At 40.1% G+C, this 16,151-nt stretch overlaps 1 protein-coding gene across 2 annotated transcripts in view; it reads right to left on the bottom strand.

The window, feature by feature from the left end:
• Positions 1-15,856, bottom strand: part of Med14 (mediator complex subunit 14) — a 91,237-nt gene extending 75,381 nt beyond the window's left edge. The window contains exons 1-7 of one of the 2 annotated variants that reach the window (XM_039099757.2): positions 15,157-15,856; positions 9,882-9,908; positions 7,551-7,656; positions 2,450-2,623; positions 1,506-1,635; positions 933-1,061; positions 555-662 (exon numbers count right to left, since the gene is read on the bottom strand). In XM_039099757.2, the coding sequence (XP_038955685.1) occupies positions 555-662; positions 933-1,061; positions 1,506-1,635; positions 2,450-2,623; positions 7,551-7,656; positions 9,882-9,908; positions 15,157-15,389 (907 nt within the window). In that variant the 5' untranslated portion in view covers positions 15,390-15,856. The remainder of the gene's footprint in view (positions 1-554; positions 663-932; positions 1,062-1,505; positions 1,636-2,449; positions 2,624-7,550; positions 7,657-9,881; positions 9,909-15,156) is intronic. The other variant, NM_001191727.2, reaches the window with a different exon arrangement.
• Between the last annotated feature and the right edge of the window lie 295 nt (positions 15,857-16,151).

Here is a 16,151-nt window from a genome sequence, read left to right as displayed (position 1 = left end):
AAATGACTCATCATAAGTAGTAGTAGAATATGTGGCATAATTTTAGAAAAGAGGATAATAATTTTGGCCTAAATAAACAAAACTAAGGTCTAGGTTTGCCCCTTAACTGATTATTGTTTAGAAAATACAAATTGAGCAAATAATACATTTTCAGATCAAAATGGCACCTTTTCTTGAGACAGGTTCTCATTATGTAAAACAGACTGACTTTGAACTAACCACTTGGCCAAGGATGGTCTCTAAGTCCCCCTGCAGCCTCTCCTCTCAGGGGCTGGGATCACAGGCACCTACCACCTTGCTGAGCAAGCAGTGCTACTTCTAAGCAATCACTTCTAGGAGTTGCCTGCAAAGCAGTGGTAAGATTTGAAATATATCTTACAGATGTATCATTAATGTTCACAGAATGGCTGACTCACTATGCCCATTTATACCCAAAAAAGGGAGGATATGGGAAGGAGAGGCTAGACTACTACACAAAGGATAAACAGAAAGTGTAGAAGAAAGAGGGAGACATAAAATCCTTACAGTCCATGTCTCAAATAGCAGAAGGATACGTAGGCAGTTGTACATGTCCTGAAGAGGTTTCTCATCAGCAAAGAGCCTAGACTGGACCAGCTGATGGATAAAGTCAATTTGCATGCTATGAACCAAAGCTCGCCCATCTTCCATGGGCAGAAGAAAGGAAGGGAGTTAATTAGAAAAGTCAGCATTAGAGCATTAACTGAGACAAGTGTACACTAAAAATAAATTTAAATTTATAAAAAGAGTAACAGATTATTTTGAGAAAACTATAGATTATACATTGAAAATTCTTCCATTAGTACCTATGCTTATCAAAATTTTGTTTCAAATTATAGAACTGCTATACATATTTTTCCACAGGAATACTTCAATAATATAAGAATGTCAAAACCATTACTATGATGATTTACCTCCTGTTTCCTTATCCTCAACTAGAATTTCTAGCTTGAGAAGACGCCATGGGACTTCTGGGTCATCACCCATCACCGTCAAGGTTGCTTCAAATTCTCCTTCAACTCGAAACTTCACACGGCCATTTGCTTTTAGAAGAGGAAAAGGTATATATTGCTTTAAAACAATAAGCTTCTAGCTAATCTCCAAGTTTCAGTCTCATTTATAAGACATTTTAAATAGACTTAACTTTGGTCCTAAGTGTTGAAACAAGTCAGGGGGTCAGAGAAAGCACAATGCCCAGGTCATTAAGAAACCAAAGGCAACTCTTCCCACATTATGAATAAACACCAGAGTATGTCCTCCAGGCTCAACTTCGGAACCTCTTTTCTCTTCCAGTTTCAGGTAATCCCACTCATTTCTCCCCAGTGCAAAGACCAACATATTATTTTTAGGTATCAAAAAGAGAACAGTTATGGCTGGCAAATCATAGGTTCAACCACCACAAAAACCAAAATTTCATTTACTTGTTCTTTGAAAAAAATCCAAACGGTCACTTAGAAAATATTCCAAAAACAATCTCAGGTACATACCCACTGTAAGATTTGCTAGCTGTGGAGGAAGATCTGTCGTTACAAGCCTATGTCTAAGAATCTGATTAAGCTGATGAAGTGTGGCTTGTTTCTCAATTTTGGTAATTGGGTCTGGAGGAATAATTTTGTCCTACAAAAAAAAAAGAAAAAATTTTTTTAAATATACAAAAGATGTAAATGTTTACCTGTACCTGACTGAACTTCTTGAGTATTTCTTACTATACTCAAGACAATCATAACACTCATTTCTGTTGTCTACATCCAATAGTGACTATACATTTGAGTGAATACTTTTCAGTCACCTTGCTAAAATCATGTTCTTCATCATGCTCCATTAATACACGGAGTTAATATCACTAGATGACTTCTACTTCTCAAGTGAACAGAATACAATAGCAACGGGGCTGGAGAGATGGCTCAGCGGTTGAGAGCACTGACTGCTCTTCCAAAGGTCCTGAGCTCAAATCCCAGCAACCACATGGTGGCTCACAACCATCTGTAATGAGATCTGATGCCCTCTTCTGGTGTGTCTGAAGACAGTTATAGTGTACTTACACATAAGATAAATAAATAAATATTTAAAAAAAAAAGAATACAATAGCAACAACTCATTCAATTACCATAATACATCTTAGGCACTTCCAAAATACCACTGCTGTGGAATCATGTTCACAGCTGAAATACACACTAAATTATATTTGCACATCTACTCACTCCCAACAAGGACAGGGTAGGGGAAGGAAATGGGAGAAAAAAAGGAAAAAGAAAGGAGGGGAAAAAAGCCTTCCCAGTTCAAACTACCACAATTTATTTATTTCAAACTACCACACTTTTACTTGTAGAAAAAAAACATGAAACTAATTACTTGTTTTTAAAAAACAGTTTCTGGCAATGCAAACCAAAAAAGCCTTTAACTTTTCTGAGTACAGGGGGAAAGCACTTACTCTGATGCAGGTTGGAAGTCGTGGATAAGAACCAGTAGTCAGTACATCAATGGCATATGGGATAGCAAAACTAGGCAGGCGTGCATGGACCAGGGCATCTCTAGCTAAGGAGGCCAAGCGGTCAGCAGTATCCACAAATAAGATGGCTTGCTGGTCTAAAAAGCTCGAGATCATCTTTAAAGCAAAGGGTAAATATATCATTTACTCTAAACTCCAAAGCAAACTTAAAAAGAAATTAATATAGGTGGTTTTTTATTAATTCAATGAAATATCTATTTATATTTGATATTAAAAATAGTTTTCTCTCATTCTCTACTTTTGACATCACACATTCATAATATCAAATAGTAAGAGTAAAAATTATTCTGACAGATTTTAAGTGTTGGATAGCAATGAAGTGGTTAAAACCATAGACTCCCAGACTGCCTTGATCTAAATTTTAACTCTGTAATTACTAGCTCTGTCTACTTGGGCAAATATGCCTAAGGTTTTCTTCTTGAGACAGAGTTTCTCTGTGCAGCCCTGACTGTTCTGGAACTCGGTAGACCAGGCTGACCTCAACCTCAGAAGATCTGCCTGCCTCTGCCTCTCTGCCTCCCAAATGCTGGAATTAAAAGCATGTGCCACCACTGCCCATAGATGACTCAGGTTTTCAACAGTAAAATGGAGGTAATTATTCCCAACCTAATGAATTTGTTCTGAGGATAAGAACAGTGCCTAGAACACAGGAAACAGTACATATTGCCCAGTATGAGATCCAGGACAACTATCTGCCCAATACAGAAATTCTATCATTTTTCTAGTCATTTCAGTAGTAGAGCCATCACAGGGCTGAAAACCATCTCCTTCAAACCTTTAGTTCTGTTTTATATCAATATCTAACTTCCCTTTCTTTCATGTCCTTCAAACCAGACTTAATATAAGAGGGCATCATACATAGACAGTGATCTTTTTTATAGTTCCAGTTTTATTGTGTAATTTCTACAACTCTAGAAAACAGAACCAGATGATTACTATCACCCTAGAGATGAGAAAATTGATTCACATATTCAATATGGCTTAATAATTAGAGAAGCTAGAAGCAGAAAATGGGTTTTCTTCTCTTAGTTTTAGACCCAGTGCATATGTTGAAATGTTACCTGATACAATGTTCTATCAATGTCACCAACTCTAACTTCTTATTCGTAGCCATGAAACTACTAAAACAGTCTCAACTGTTGAACTGGTTTTAACTCTGATTTAGGCCATTTTATGAATCTTGCCACTCAGGTGAAAATATTCTTGAGACCAAGTAAAGGGAAAATAAAATCAGAGACCTCGTTCTGGGATGATGGGAGATAAACTGAGGTATCAGTTTATCCAGCCTGCACTACTCCATCTGTGTAATGAAACACACATTCAAAATACGCTAACCTTAGTACACTGAATATTGCTTAGCATACAAAAGTTTGCAAATCACATACACAGACAATGGACACTTTTCTCCCTTAAGGAATTTCTTTCTAAAATCTTAATTATGTATTTATTTGTGCATGGCTGTTTTGTCTGCATGTATGTCTATGTAGCATGTATATACCTGGTGCCCAATTTCAGAAAACAGAAGAGTGCATTAGATTCCCTGGAATTGGAGTTAGAGATAGCTATGAGCTGCCATGTGTGTGCTGGGAATCAAACTGGGTCCTCCGGAAGAGCAGTTAATGTTCTTAACCACTGGGCCATCTATCCAGCACAACCTCACACCTTAAGGAAAATTTAACATATAATACAAAACACTCTACCTCAAAAACTGAGTATGGTGATGGTACACTTCTGTAAGATCAGCACTCAAGAAACTAAGACAAGAGGACTGATAGTTTAAGGCCAACCTAGGCCAAATATGCTTCTGATCAATATTCTATATAATTCTGTAAGGTTTTATTGGCTTACTCAGCGACAGAAAAGCATATCTGACAAAACTGGTCTACTGCTGTCATGGGCTAAGCTGCCAGAACTAGAACTATGCACTAATGTCAATAAAAATTATTTCCCCGTGTTCTAGTTTGCTTTTTGCAGCTGTGACAAAACCCTATGATCAAAAGCAACTTAGAGTAAAGGATTTGTACAACTCACACTTCCATATCTTAATTCATCATTAAAGGAGGTCAGGACAGGAACACAAGCAGAAAACACAAAGACATGATGCTTGCTGGCTCACTCACTAGTTTATATTCAGCTGGCTTTCTTTTTCATTTATTTCATGTATATGAGTGCACTGTAGCTGTCTTCATGCACACCAGAAGAGGGCATCAGATCCCATTACAGATGGTTATGAGCCACCATGTGGTTGCTGGGAATTGAACTCAGGACCTCTAGAAGAGCAGTCAGTATCCTTAACCCCTGAGCCACCTCTCCAGCCTTTTTTTTTGGGGGGGGGGGGGTGTCCCTTACATCGTCCAAGACTTTTGTATACTAAGCAGGGAAGATTACCCTCAGTGGACTGGGCTTCCCATATCAATTAGCAACCAAGAAAATACTCCAAATATATGACCAGAAGCCTAGCTGATCAAGGCAGTTATTCAACTGGGGAGAGTGAGTTTTCTCTTCCCAGGATACTCTAGTTTGTGTCAAACTTACAATAGAAACTAACAGGATATGCTTCAAAAAGCAAACCTATATTCTAGAATTTTCCAAAGTCCAACTTTATGATCTTATCCCTTCTTTCAGTTTGGCAACTTTCACCTAAGTTTTGGTTATAATAATAAGGCAGTCTAGTAAATCAGGCTAAGCAAAGACTAAAGCAGGCTTAAACTGAGGTGAAATGTCAGAAATCATTCAAAAATACAGCTGTGCTGCAGATTTCTTTGCAGAGTAGGACTTTTGTGGACTAAGAATCCTCACTAGCTTACAAATAGAAAGTTCTCCAGTTTCAATTTACCAGTTTACCAGAGTGTGTATGTATATGTGTGCATGTATATGTGTATATATATGTATGTATGTATGTGTGTATGTATGTATGTGTATATGTATGTATGTGTATATGTATGTATGTGTATATGTATGTATATCTCATGCCTGGCAGCTGTTCTTTTTTTTTCTTTTCTTTGGTTATTCAAGATAGGGTTTTTCTGTGTAGACTGACTGTCCTGGAACTCAGTCTATGGACCAACCTGGCCTGGAACTCACAGAGATCCACCTGCCTCTGCTTCCCAAGTGCTGGGATTAAAGATGTGCACCAACATCACCACCCTGCTGATTTTTCTGTAAGAAGCTTAAAAAACTACAGAGAACTTCTGAAGCTCTCAAATTTAATCTAGCCAGGTCCAATTTGTTAATCTGCTTTAATCTATGAAAACTAGAAACCTTTTAAACATGTCATTACATAATAGAATAAAAACAAAAAAGGAATGTGAGAATCATTGCCAAGCTAGTGATCTCTGTACTTCCTTTCCATTCACAAATTTAATTGAGAGCAGCTAGACATATAGTTGGTCTTGTAGAGCTGTGCTTAAAAAGAGAAGCTCAATGAAAGTGGAGAAGTGCTGTCTTCATTTCAGGACTTCATTCACTAATGCCCTTTCCAGAATGACCTCTTTAGGAGTGATTGAAGTAAGTAAAGCAAGAGCCAGTGTTCCTCATCTGTGAACACCATATCATCCTCCCCAAGTTCTCACAGTGAACTCACTCAAGGCCCCTAGGAGATCCTCTTAACATTCTTAGGTTGAACTTGGTTTGTGTTACTGTTGTTGCGTGGAAAAGAATCTGTTGCCCAGGATGGCTTCAACTGACTAGTAGCAGAGGATGATCTTAAACTTGTGATCCTCCTGCCTCCACCTCCCAAGTACTGAAATTACCGGGCAAACATTACTATGCCTGGTTTATGCAGTGCTGGAAATCAATGGAATCCAGGGCTTCCTACATGCTGTACAAGCCCTCTACCAATTGAACTACATCCCCAGCTCCCTAAAACATTTTAGGGGGTAGATTTAATCTTTGTTACACTTCACTCAATGAAGTCACTTCTCTGAATTAAGAGTAAGTCAACAGTCAAAAGACTGAGTCTCCTGGAAAGCAGGAAGTGTGCTTTACTCAAGTCTTTCCCTGCTATCCCTTACAGCCCATGCTCAGTACTTTTGGAATTTGAGTAAATGAAAAACAACTGAACTGATACATGCTGTCATCAGTTCTGTGACCTTGAGGAAGCCACATATTTTCTAGAAATTTATTCATCTAATCTGTAAAACAGAAAATACAGACTCTGCCATTCTCACAAGGACATCAAAAATCAATTAAAAAAAAAAACTTCAAGAGAATCTTCCTGGGCTGTAGAGATGGCTCCATAGTTAAGTGCACCAACTGCTCTCTCAGAGGTCCTGAGTTCAAATCCCAACAACTACATGGTGGCTCACAACCATCTGTAATGGGATCTGATGCCCTCTTCTGGTGTATCTGAAGACAGCTACAGTGTATTCATATATATTTAATAAATAAATCTTTTAAAAAAGAGAATCTCCTTAACCTCAAAGCAGGACTTTTCAACCTTCCTAATGCTGAGACCCTTTAATACCATTCCTCATGTTGTGGTGATCCCCAACCCTAAAATTATTTTACTGTAATTTTGTAATTCACAACTGTAATTTTGCTGTTATGAATTGTAATATAAATAATTTTGGAGATAGAACTTTTTCTCTACTCACAAGTCAAGAACCACTGCTGTAAAGAATCATACAATTTTGAAGCTAACTATTTCTTCCCTCCCTTTTAGTTTCTCCAGTGTTATATCTAAAGTCTCCTAGTATAATATCTTTCACATATCTCCTCCTCTTTTTGGTCAAGAGCCCATATACAAATACTAGCCTTCCACAGATACACATTTATGTATTATCATAAAAGAACATGATTATTGACATCGGTAAGAACATTGAAATCAACAGATGTCAAAGTTAAATCTCTAAATTATACATATAACATTTAAAGGCATTTTTTGAGACAGACATTTTGTTTCTAACCTAGACCTCCTGACCACCACTACATAGACTCCTGGGTGCTAAGATCACAGGCATATGTTACCATGTCCAGCTCTCGAAGTTATTCTATACAAAATAAAACCAAAAGTTTAACTCACCGCACACTTTTCTACTTTGCCAGCATCATTGGCCCATTTTACTAAAGCTAATAATCGAACGAAGAGTTGACGTGTCCGGCTAGCAAACTGTACAATTTCTATTTTCCTATAAAAATAAAACAATTCTCATCTGAATCAGCACATTATTTTTCACAATTTGCTTTATCTGAATAAAAAAGCATGTTTATAAGCATAACAAAATTAACCTAAAATATTTACATAAATATTAATTTCATCTCATTTCTGTCCTCATACCTTTACCACAGAGCAATAAATCCAATAGTTTTTCCATAATGAATTATAATTTGAAATTGTTTTTTATTATAATAAATGATTCCTAAAATATACTAAATCTATGGATATATGATAGTGGAAGTTAGAAGCTATAAAGTATAAACCTGAAGTTACTGGTAATTAGTTACCATTTTGGTTAGAGGAGTTGAAATATATTTTTTACCAAAGCTTGAAATTGTGTCCTTTGTATAGGGTTATTTCCCAACTTACAATAGCATTACAAACAAACAAAACTCCAATGAATTTCAATGACAAAGTTGAATCCATTACCTTACCCAAATTAAAAATAGTATGCTGATTTTGGGTAGATCTGTCCATATCTATTATTCTACTGTATTCATTTCTATGCTTTTTTTACCCAGCAATCACCAATATTTATCATCTCATAAAGCTTTAAGAGTATCATTAAAAAATTCTCTACCCTCTATATATTAGCTAGACCTCTTACTTCAGGACCACTACAACTGACAATCATACCTCTCGTGGTTTAAGACACTGAAAAAAAAATTCAACATTCCAGGACTAATTACTAACAAGACCCAGAAGAATACTAACCTACCTCTAAGAATACTAACCAACCTCTAGGTGCAGTCGAAGCTATGTATTAATTTAATGTGACTTTTCAATGACCTACACATCCAACCAACATCTCTCCATCTTGCCAATATGCAATGCACCCACCAGGATGCAATGCACCCACATAAGTTTTTGCTGAAGTCTATTGCTGACTGAATACATTAAAGTCAAGTAGCTATTGAGAGTGTGTTAAGATCGCATACAACCTAAAAGGCTTCCTTAAGAACAGTCAACACAAGGCCCTGGGTTCGGTCCTCAGCTCCGAAAAAAAAAAAAGAACAAAAAAAAAAAAAAAAAAAGAACAGTCAACACTATGATTATACCATGGAAACAAAAGGAAAAAAGCCAAGGGCACACTTATGGATCTTTGTCAGTCTCTGTCAAGTTAAGAAAGCAAGCAAGAATGAGACACAAGTGTTAAAAGTGCATTAAGATCTGACAGGGCTGGGGTTGTAGCTCAAGAATGTTAAGGCACCACACACAAATATACAACCACCTAGACACCACTGACCTCAAGGCTTGGAATGCCAGTGCTGTCCCTCCCTTACCACAAGCACAAGACTTGTCTGATGTTTTTCCCTAAATATGCTCCTCTATCAGAAAGCTGCCCTTCTCTGTAAACTACTCTAATGTAGTTTTCTGACACCACACTTTCTCAACTGTTAGTGTGCTCGTGCATCATGAGTCAGTCCTTCAAAAACCCAGTGTTCATTCCTAACTCCACACCAGGCAGAACAAACCTAGCTTCTTTCCTTCTTTGAAAACTGACCAGTCAAGTCACAAACCAGGTTAAGTTTCAATTGTGTCTTCCAGGCTCTTTTTGATTCCTGTCTAAGTCTACAAATATGGCATTTGGTGCTGGTAATGGAGAGGTAACTATTAATGAATACTACAAACCTCCCCCTAGTGACCTGGTATGAAAAACCAAAACCAAGGACCATAGGTAGGATCAAAGATATTATCAACTTAGCCTTATAGTTTCAATTTAAATCCCAATAACATGATCTCTCTAAATTTTGTTCCTTTGGCCTATGGAAACATAAGAGTGTTAAATTTTAAGCCCCAAGTTTAAATTGAATCAAAAAAATTTCCATTATAAAATAGCGATAGCAGAAGACTAAAGTGCTAAAAGGATCTAACAGCATCATTACAACAACTGCTATATTAACAGCCAGCTGCCCAAAGCCAGACAACTCAACCTCCATTACATTTTCTTATTCCCCCTCCCAAGGACTTGCCTTGGTCAGCCATCAATAAAGCCATCAATAAAGGTTTAAAAAAGAAAGGTTCTACGTTTAAGTACCAAGAAGACAAAAACTGCATTCCCTGGTGCTCCCAACAAAATATACAGTCCTAAGTTGCTTTGGACCTATGTTCCTACAGCACCAATAAATAGCACCACTCATGCTCCCAGTGGAAAAAAACCAATGAGGAGACAGATTTAACTTTTATCATACTCACCTTTCCACATCCGATTTTCTTGGCAATCTAAAAAGAAGAAAAAAACTTGTTTAAATATATGCATGCCTTCTCAAAATATGATAATGGGCTTTATTCTGACTGTATTTGCTATCTTCATGTTTCAGAAAAATTGAGCAAAAAGTAACCACAGGCTCAAGTGGCTGCTAACTCTCTGCACTGATAAGTTCTTAACAATATTGCTATAAAGAAAAACTGAAGGGGCTGGGGATTTAGCTCAGTGGTAGAGCGCTTACCTAGGAAGTGGGCGCAAGGCCCTGGGTTCGGTCCCCAGCTCCGAAAAAAAGAACCAAAAAAAAAAAAAAAGAAAAGAAAAGAAAAGAAAAGAAAAACTGAAAAAGCAACACTTCTTCCCATTCAAAATGCTTCGGAAGATACTGTGTAAACCTTAAACAGTTTAAAAGCTCAAGTCCTGGGGGATACGGTAGTGCATACATTTTGACCCCTGCACTCAGGAGTCAGAGGCAAGACAATCTATCTCAGTTTAAAGCCAGCCTGATCTACGTAGTGAGTCCCAAGACAATCAGGACTATATAGAGACCCTGTCTCCAATAAATAAATATCAGAGGCAGAGAAAGTATCTTTTAAGACCAAAACGGCTACAGCTGTAGGAATAGTACCTCGCTGTCAGCATCTGTGAACCTGTGAACACTTGGATTCTTAGCAGTAATCCCATCATGCTGTGTTACTGTAGGTAAATCTGGAAGTTAAGGGTGCAATCAAGGTTTTATAGTAGTAATGACTTTGCATGGTGGTTAGATGAAGGATTTATACTGCTTTTAAGTAGCTCCAGTTGTGTTTATTTCTTTTTGCTCCTTCTCCAGTACTGGTTGCTAGTAACCTATGTCAACTTTCTCCTTGATAAATTATATTACTCTATTAATGCCTTGAAAGGTCCTAATCAGCTTCCTGAACCCCCACATTCCAGTATCCTCTAGCTCTCAGTCCAAGACTCAATTGCCTGAATACGTGTCAAACCTGCCCAGCAATCATCAGATCCTGAAAAAAATAAACCCAGCTGCTTCATGTTCTTACACACACACCACGTGCGGCAAACAGGAAAGGGTACAAGAAGGGGAAACTACTAAAGTGAGCTGTCTTATTCTCAGGGAAGACATTGGGATGGATGAAAGCTACAGGTATGATCAGAGTGACAGAGGATCTAGGTCAGTGGTAAAGCACCTGCACAGCTCATTCCAGGGTTCAATTCCTAGGAGACAGGTAGGCTTTAGGGGAAGGTTTAAACTAAGTTAGAGGCTGGAAAGGCTAGGATATTACGAAGTCAAGCAGAAGTTAAGGGCCTATTATAAAGGCTACAAATAACTACCAGTTATGGTACCTCATATACCTGTGATCACAAGCACTTTGGGAGGATGAGATAGAGGACTGCCACAAGGCCAGCCTAAGGTGGGAAGTAAGACCCTGTCTCAAAGAGTGCAAATAAAAGCAGCCCCTAGAAAGTTCCTCTACATGAAAAAAAAGCACCTCACAGTACTCCCAGAGAAGCCTGGTTCTCAAGAGAGAAAGTGAGGATTGGGGGATGGGAGTACAGTAGAGTTTAGGGATCGATTAGGAAGACAGAAACTATTCTTCCAGCCCCTACCTGCCCCCCCAACACACACACTAAAGGATCAGCTCCCACCAGAAAGCCTGATTTCTAAGACAAAGGACAAAACTTGCTGCCTGCCTCCCTTTTCTCCCAATGCTCCCACTTCTATTTTAAATTCCTTTATGAAAATCCACCACATGGAGAAAAAGCTTAGATGCAAATGATGAAAGAAAAAAGGCACAAAGCATACATATTTATGCCACAATTTTAGTAAAAGTTTATGTTAATTTTCCAAACGTAAGAGGTTAAAAGGCAGTAGGGGGTAGGGGGTGGCTCACACCTTTAATCCCAGCCCTTGGAGGGCCAGTGGCAGACGGGATCTCTGGGAGTTGGGAGGTTGGCCTGGTAGACAAATGAATCCAGGACAGCCAGGGAGGGTTACACAGAGAAACCCTGTCTCAAAACAACAACAACAACAACAATAACAAAAATAAAACCAACCAACCAAACCACAAAAAAGAGGTTAAAAAGCAAAGAATAGAATATGAACCCCTAAAACATTAAGGCAAAAAGTATCAGTATATATCAGAGGTGAACAGGCATAAGAAAAAAAAATCTAGAAATTTGGGGCTCAAACCAAATCACCTAAATATGCTGGCAGAAAAGGATTCAAAGTTCTATGCCAATCTGAGTTACAAAAGGTTTTGTTGGCTGGGGATTTAGCTCAGTGGTTAGAGTGCTTAGCTAGGAAGCGCAAGGCCCTGGGTTCGGTCCCCAGCTCCGAAAAAAAGAGCCAAAAAAAAAAAAAAAAAAAAAAAGACAACAAAAGGTTTTGTTGTTTTTGTTGTTTTAAGTATCAAGAATAACACTTGCTTTTCCTATAATTATCAGTGGCTTAAAGATATAGCTGAAAATTCATTCGTTATGCCAGACATTGATCTTGCCATGTGGAAAAGCAAAACAAATCAAAATTCTTGTTCTCCTGGATTTCCTATTCCATGGGGAAGGCACAATATATTAATGATGTCTCAAGCAGTAAGCATTGTGGGGGGAAAAAACACCAAAGGAGGATGAGCACTTGGACAAAGTCTTTGATCGAAGTTATATGCGAGCTAAGACCTAAAGGAAAAGAGAAGGAAAACCACATGTATTTCTGGAAAAAAGAACAAAGACATTATCCAATTATAAATTTTGTGAAGAACTATCAAGGTTAGGGTACGTAGACGGAACAGAATGATACTATTAGCACATGAATTAAAGAGGTAAAGTAGGTAAGGCACAGTTCTCAAGGCCTTAAAGGTAAAAGGGAAATAGCCATGTCCTGGTTGATATAGCATAGACCCAGGGGTAGGCTGCTTGTTCTATTTTTTAAAAAAATGTGGGTGCTGGAGAGCTGGAGCCAGGACCCTAGCAAGTGCTCTACCACTAGGCTTCATTCTGTACCCAATGTGTATTATTATTATTATTATTATCATTACTACTACTACTACTACTACTACTACTACTACTACTACTGCTACTGCTACTGCTACTACTACTACTGAAACAATACCAAGGCTACATTCTGTACCCAATGTGTAGAATAATTATTATTATTATCATTATTACTACTACTACTACAACTGAAACTACTACTACTACTACTACTACTACTACTACTGAAACATAATACCAAGGCAGCCCAAGCAGACATCAAACTTCCTGGTGTAGCCTTAGGCTGTAGGCTGTTCTTTCACTTCTAAGGCTCCTGCTGTGACTTCTAAAGTGCTAGGACTACGGGGGTATATATTTATAACATTTTTTCCTATGTTCAAAGGTATCCTGGTTTAGACCACAAATTTTATGTTCTAATAGAGAAGTGATTCTAAAAACTTTTTTTCTGTGTATTTTATTGTAAGTTTGTGTGCCTGGTCTTTTTTTTTTTTTCTGGACTGGGGTGGTGGTGGTTGGGGTGAGACAGGCTCTTACTGTGTAGCCCTCAATGTCCTAGAATTCGCTATATATAGACCAGGTTAGCCTCAAACTTAAGACTGGCATGTACTTGGGGCCTCTGCAGGAATTAAAGCCATGCACCACCATGTTTGGCTGTGGAATCCTTTTTGAAATAGAGTCTCACTTTGTAGTTTGATTCTGGCCTAAAGCTTGTGATCCTCTTTTAGCTTCCCAAACACTGAAGCCATCTCACTGAACACAGCTCCTGGGTTAGATATTGAGTTGAATGGATCTGGACACAGAATTTGGAATTCAGCTGAGGTCTGTGCTTGAGATATGTTTAGGAGTCATACAAATGGTGGGGGACTAAAGCTATATTATTCTACATCAATAAAAACAGATCCCTCTCCATAAACTAAGTCCTAAAATTAAAAATAGAATACAATAAATTTCTACAAATTCTTTACAGAAAACCAATCACATGATCCACGATCACAGTCTTTTTATCACAGCTATGCACAGGACATATATTAAACTTTCTTGTGAATTCTTATGAACACATGCAATATACTACAAGAACTCCTAAGCCTGAAATTTATGTCTCTCATTTAGAAGCTGTTGGGGGTGGGGACGGACACACACACACACACACACACACACACACACACACACACAACCTGTAATCCAGATTTTAGTAGATCCGGGAATTCTGCGTTTAAAAAAATTTCAGCCAGGTGTCAGTGGCCCATTCTTGTAATCCCAACACTAAAGAGGCTGAGCAGGACTGAAGGTTTGAGGCCAGCCTGACTACACAGGAAGACCCCGTCTCAATAGTAATAATAATACCACCTCTTTTGACAAGGTTAAGCTTTTGTCTCATTCCACAAAATATAGTACATCAAAACTGAAAAAGAGTGTTTTACAAGAGTAACCGAAGCCGTCTCTAATTCTTTCAGTCATGTACAAACAAATTCTCCAGTAGCCAAGTATCACAAGATAGATTCTAGCGTCTGCATACTAATGTATTTCCCTGGAAACCTGACTGAGCCTAACAATAGGTAAAAAGGTGAAAACTTTATGAACCTCATCTAGAAGATGCAAAAGAGTTCCAAAATTTCCTAATACCTTTTATTCGCACACTGAACCGTCAGTGTAGTCTGCTTGTAAGCATTAAACTCCCTAATCACGCCCCAAGGCATTTCATAGGTAACTATATGATTGAAATTCGGAGGCTCATTAGAAAGAAGTATTCTACTTTCCCTACATTCATAAAGACTTAGCACGCTTTCAAATATTGCAGAAAGACTCAGAATTCATAACGTAAATTGTTTTACACAGAATCTTCCTCCAGCATCCAAAGATTGCAACCTTCATTTAAAACATATTGTCAAAAGGCTGTAAAACAGTTCCCTCCTTTGAAAATCCCGTTGAGTTCGAATTCTACGTAGTCCTCAACGCTTACTCTTCCTCTCAGGTTTTTAAAAAGATTCCACATAGAAATCAATACCGTTCTGTTGGGAACTCAATCCCAACAGAAAATCCCAAAGACGATCTTCAGCGCAAGTGTTAACACGCGAAACTAACCAGTCTCCGCGCTTTCATCGTCAGCCAGATCCCCAATAGCTACCTCTTCCCAGTCCCCAGAACCTAAACCCCATGAATTTCAAAATTCTACGCTCAGCAGCCTAGCTCAGTAAAAGGCAGGTATAAGGCTCTATTGAAGGCGGGAAGGGCAAGTGAGGCGCCGGGAAGCAGGCATGGGTTCGCAGTACTTACAAGTCCGTCAACACCATAAGCTCGGAGTAGGCCCGGTGCAGCAGAAATTCGATGAGCGTGCTAAGCCGGTATCCAGGGCTAGCAGCAGCCGCAGCTGCCGCCGCCACAGCGGCTCCAGGAGGCGGGGGAGCCGGGACAGACGCAGAGCCGCTGCTGCTGCCTCCACCGCCACCGCTGCCACCTCCGCCGCCAGGAGGGATCAGCTGGTGGTTCTCCAGCTGCACTGGGGCCATGGCGGCGCACAGCCCGGCTCGGGGCAACCGCCTGAGATGCGGCCCTGGAGCCTCCTCCCGGGCTCGGTGACCGCACAGAAGCGGGCGCAGGCAGAGTGGCCGCCGCCTAGTGCCAGGCCGCCTCTGAACAGGAAGCGGAGTTCAGGCTGCGGAGGCCCGCCCCCATGTAGGGCCCGGCCGGCTGGCCACAGGGAGGCGAGCGCGGGGCGGGAGGGCAGAGAGGCAGGCGGGTGGGCAGTCACTCAATGAGGGAAGCTTCCGCGACTTCTCAACGGCCGCTGGGCCGGCAGGTTACAGCGTCCATGTTGCTGGGCCGAGAGCGGAAGTCGCCAGACAGAACGGAAGGAGAACCCGCGGGAGGCCCTTTCCTAAGGCAACCCGCAACGGTTCCCCGCGCTGTGCAGTTCTGAGGCGCGGGGGGAGGGGTTGAGGGGGGATTGAGAGGGTGCGTGGGAGCGGGGCGGGGCAGAGCGGCGCGTGGGCGGGAAAGCGGAAGGGGGTGCGCACGGCACCGGAAGCCGGGCCGCCAGTCCAGCAGCCTCGTCACAGTAACGTCAGTAGTCCCCAAGTGCCCCTTTACCCCGCCTGGGCAACCGCGCAGTGGGAAGGTGAACAGAAGAGGGTTGGCAGAGAAGCCGCCTGTCTCCCCTCTTGGGGCCCCAAAACGCGGCCTGCAGTGACGGCGCGCTGTTACTGTCCAACGTGCGCTCTGCCCGTAGGCGACTCTGGCGCGACGCTTTGGAGAAAACGTTACAATATTTT

This window comes from Rattus norvegicus, chromosome X (assembly GCF_036323735.1).
Source record: "Rattus norvegicus strain BN/NHsdMcwi chromosome X, GRCr8, whole genome shotgun sequence".
Lineage (NCBI taxonomy): Eukaryota > Metazoa > Chordata > Mammalia > Rodentia > Muridae > Rattus > Rattus norvegicus.
The sequence above is the reverse complement of the archived record's forward strand: the minus strand, read 5'-3'. Positions and strand labels throughout refer to the sequence as shown.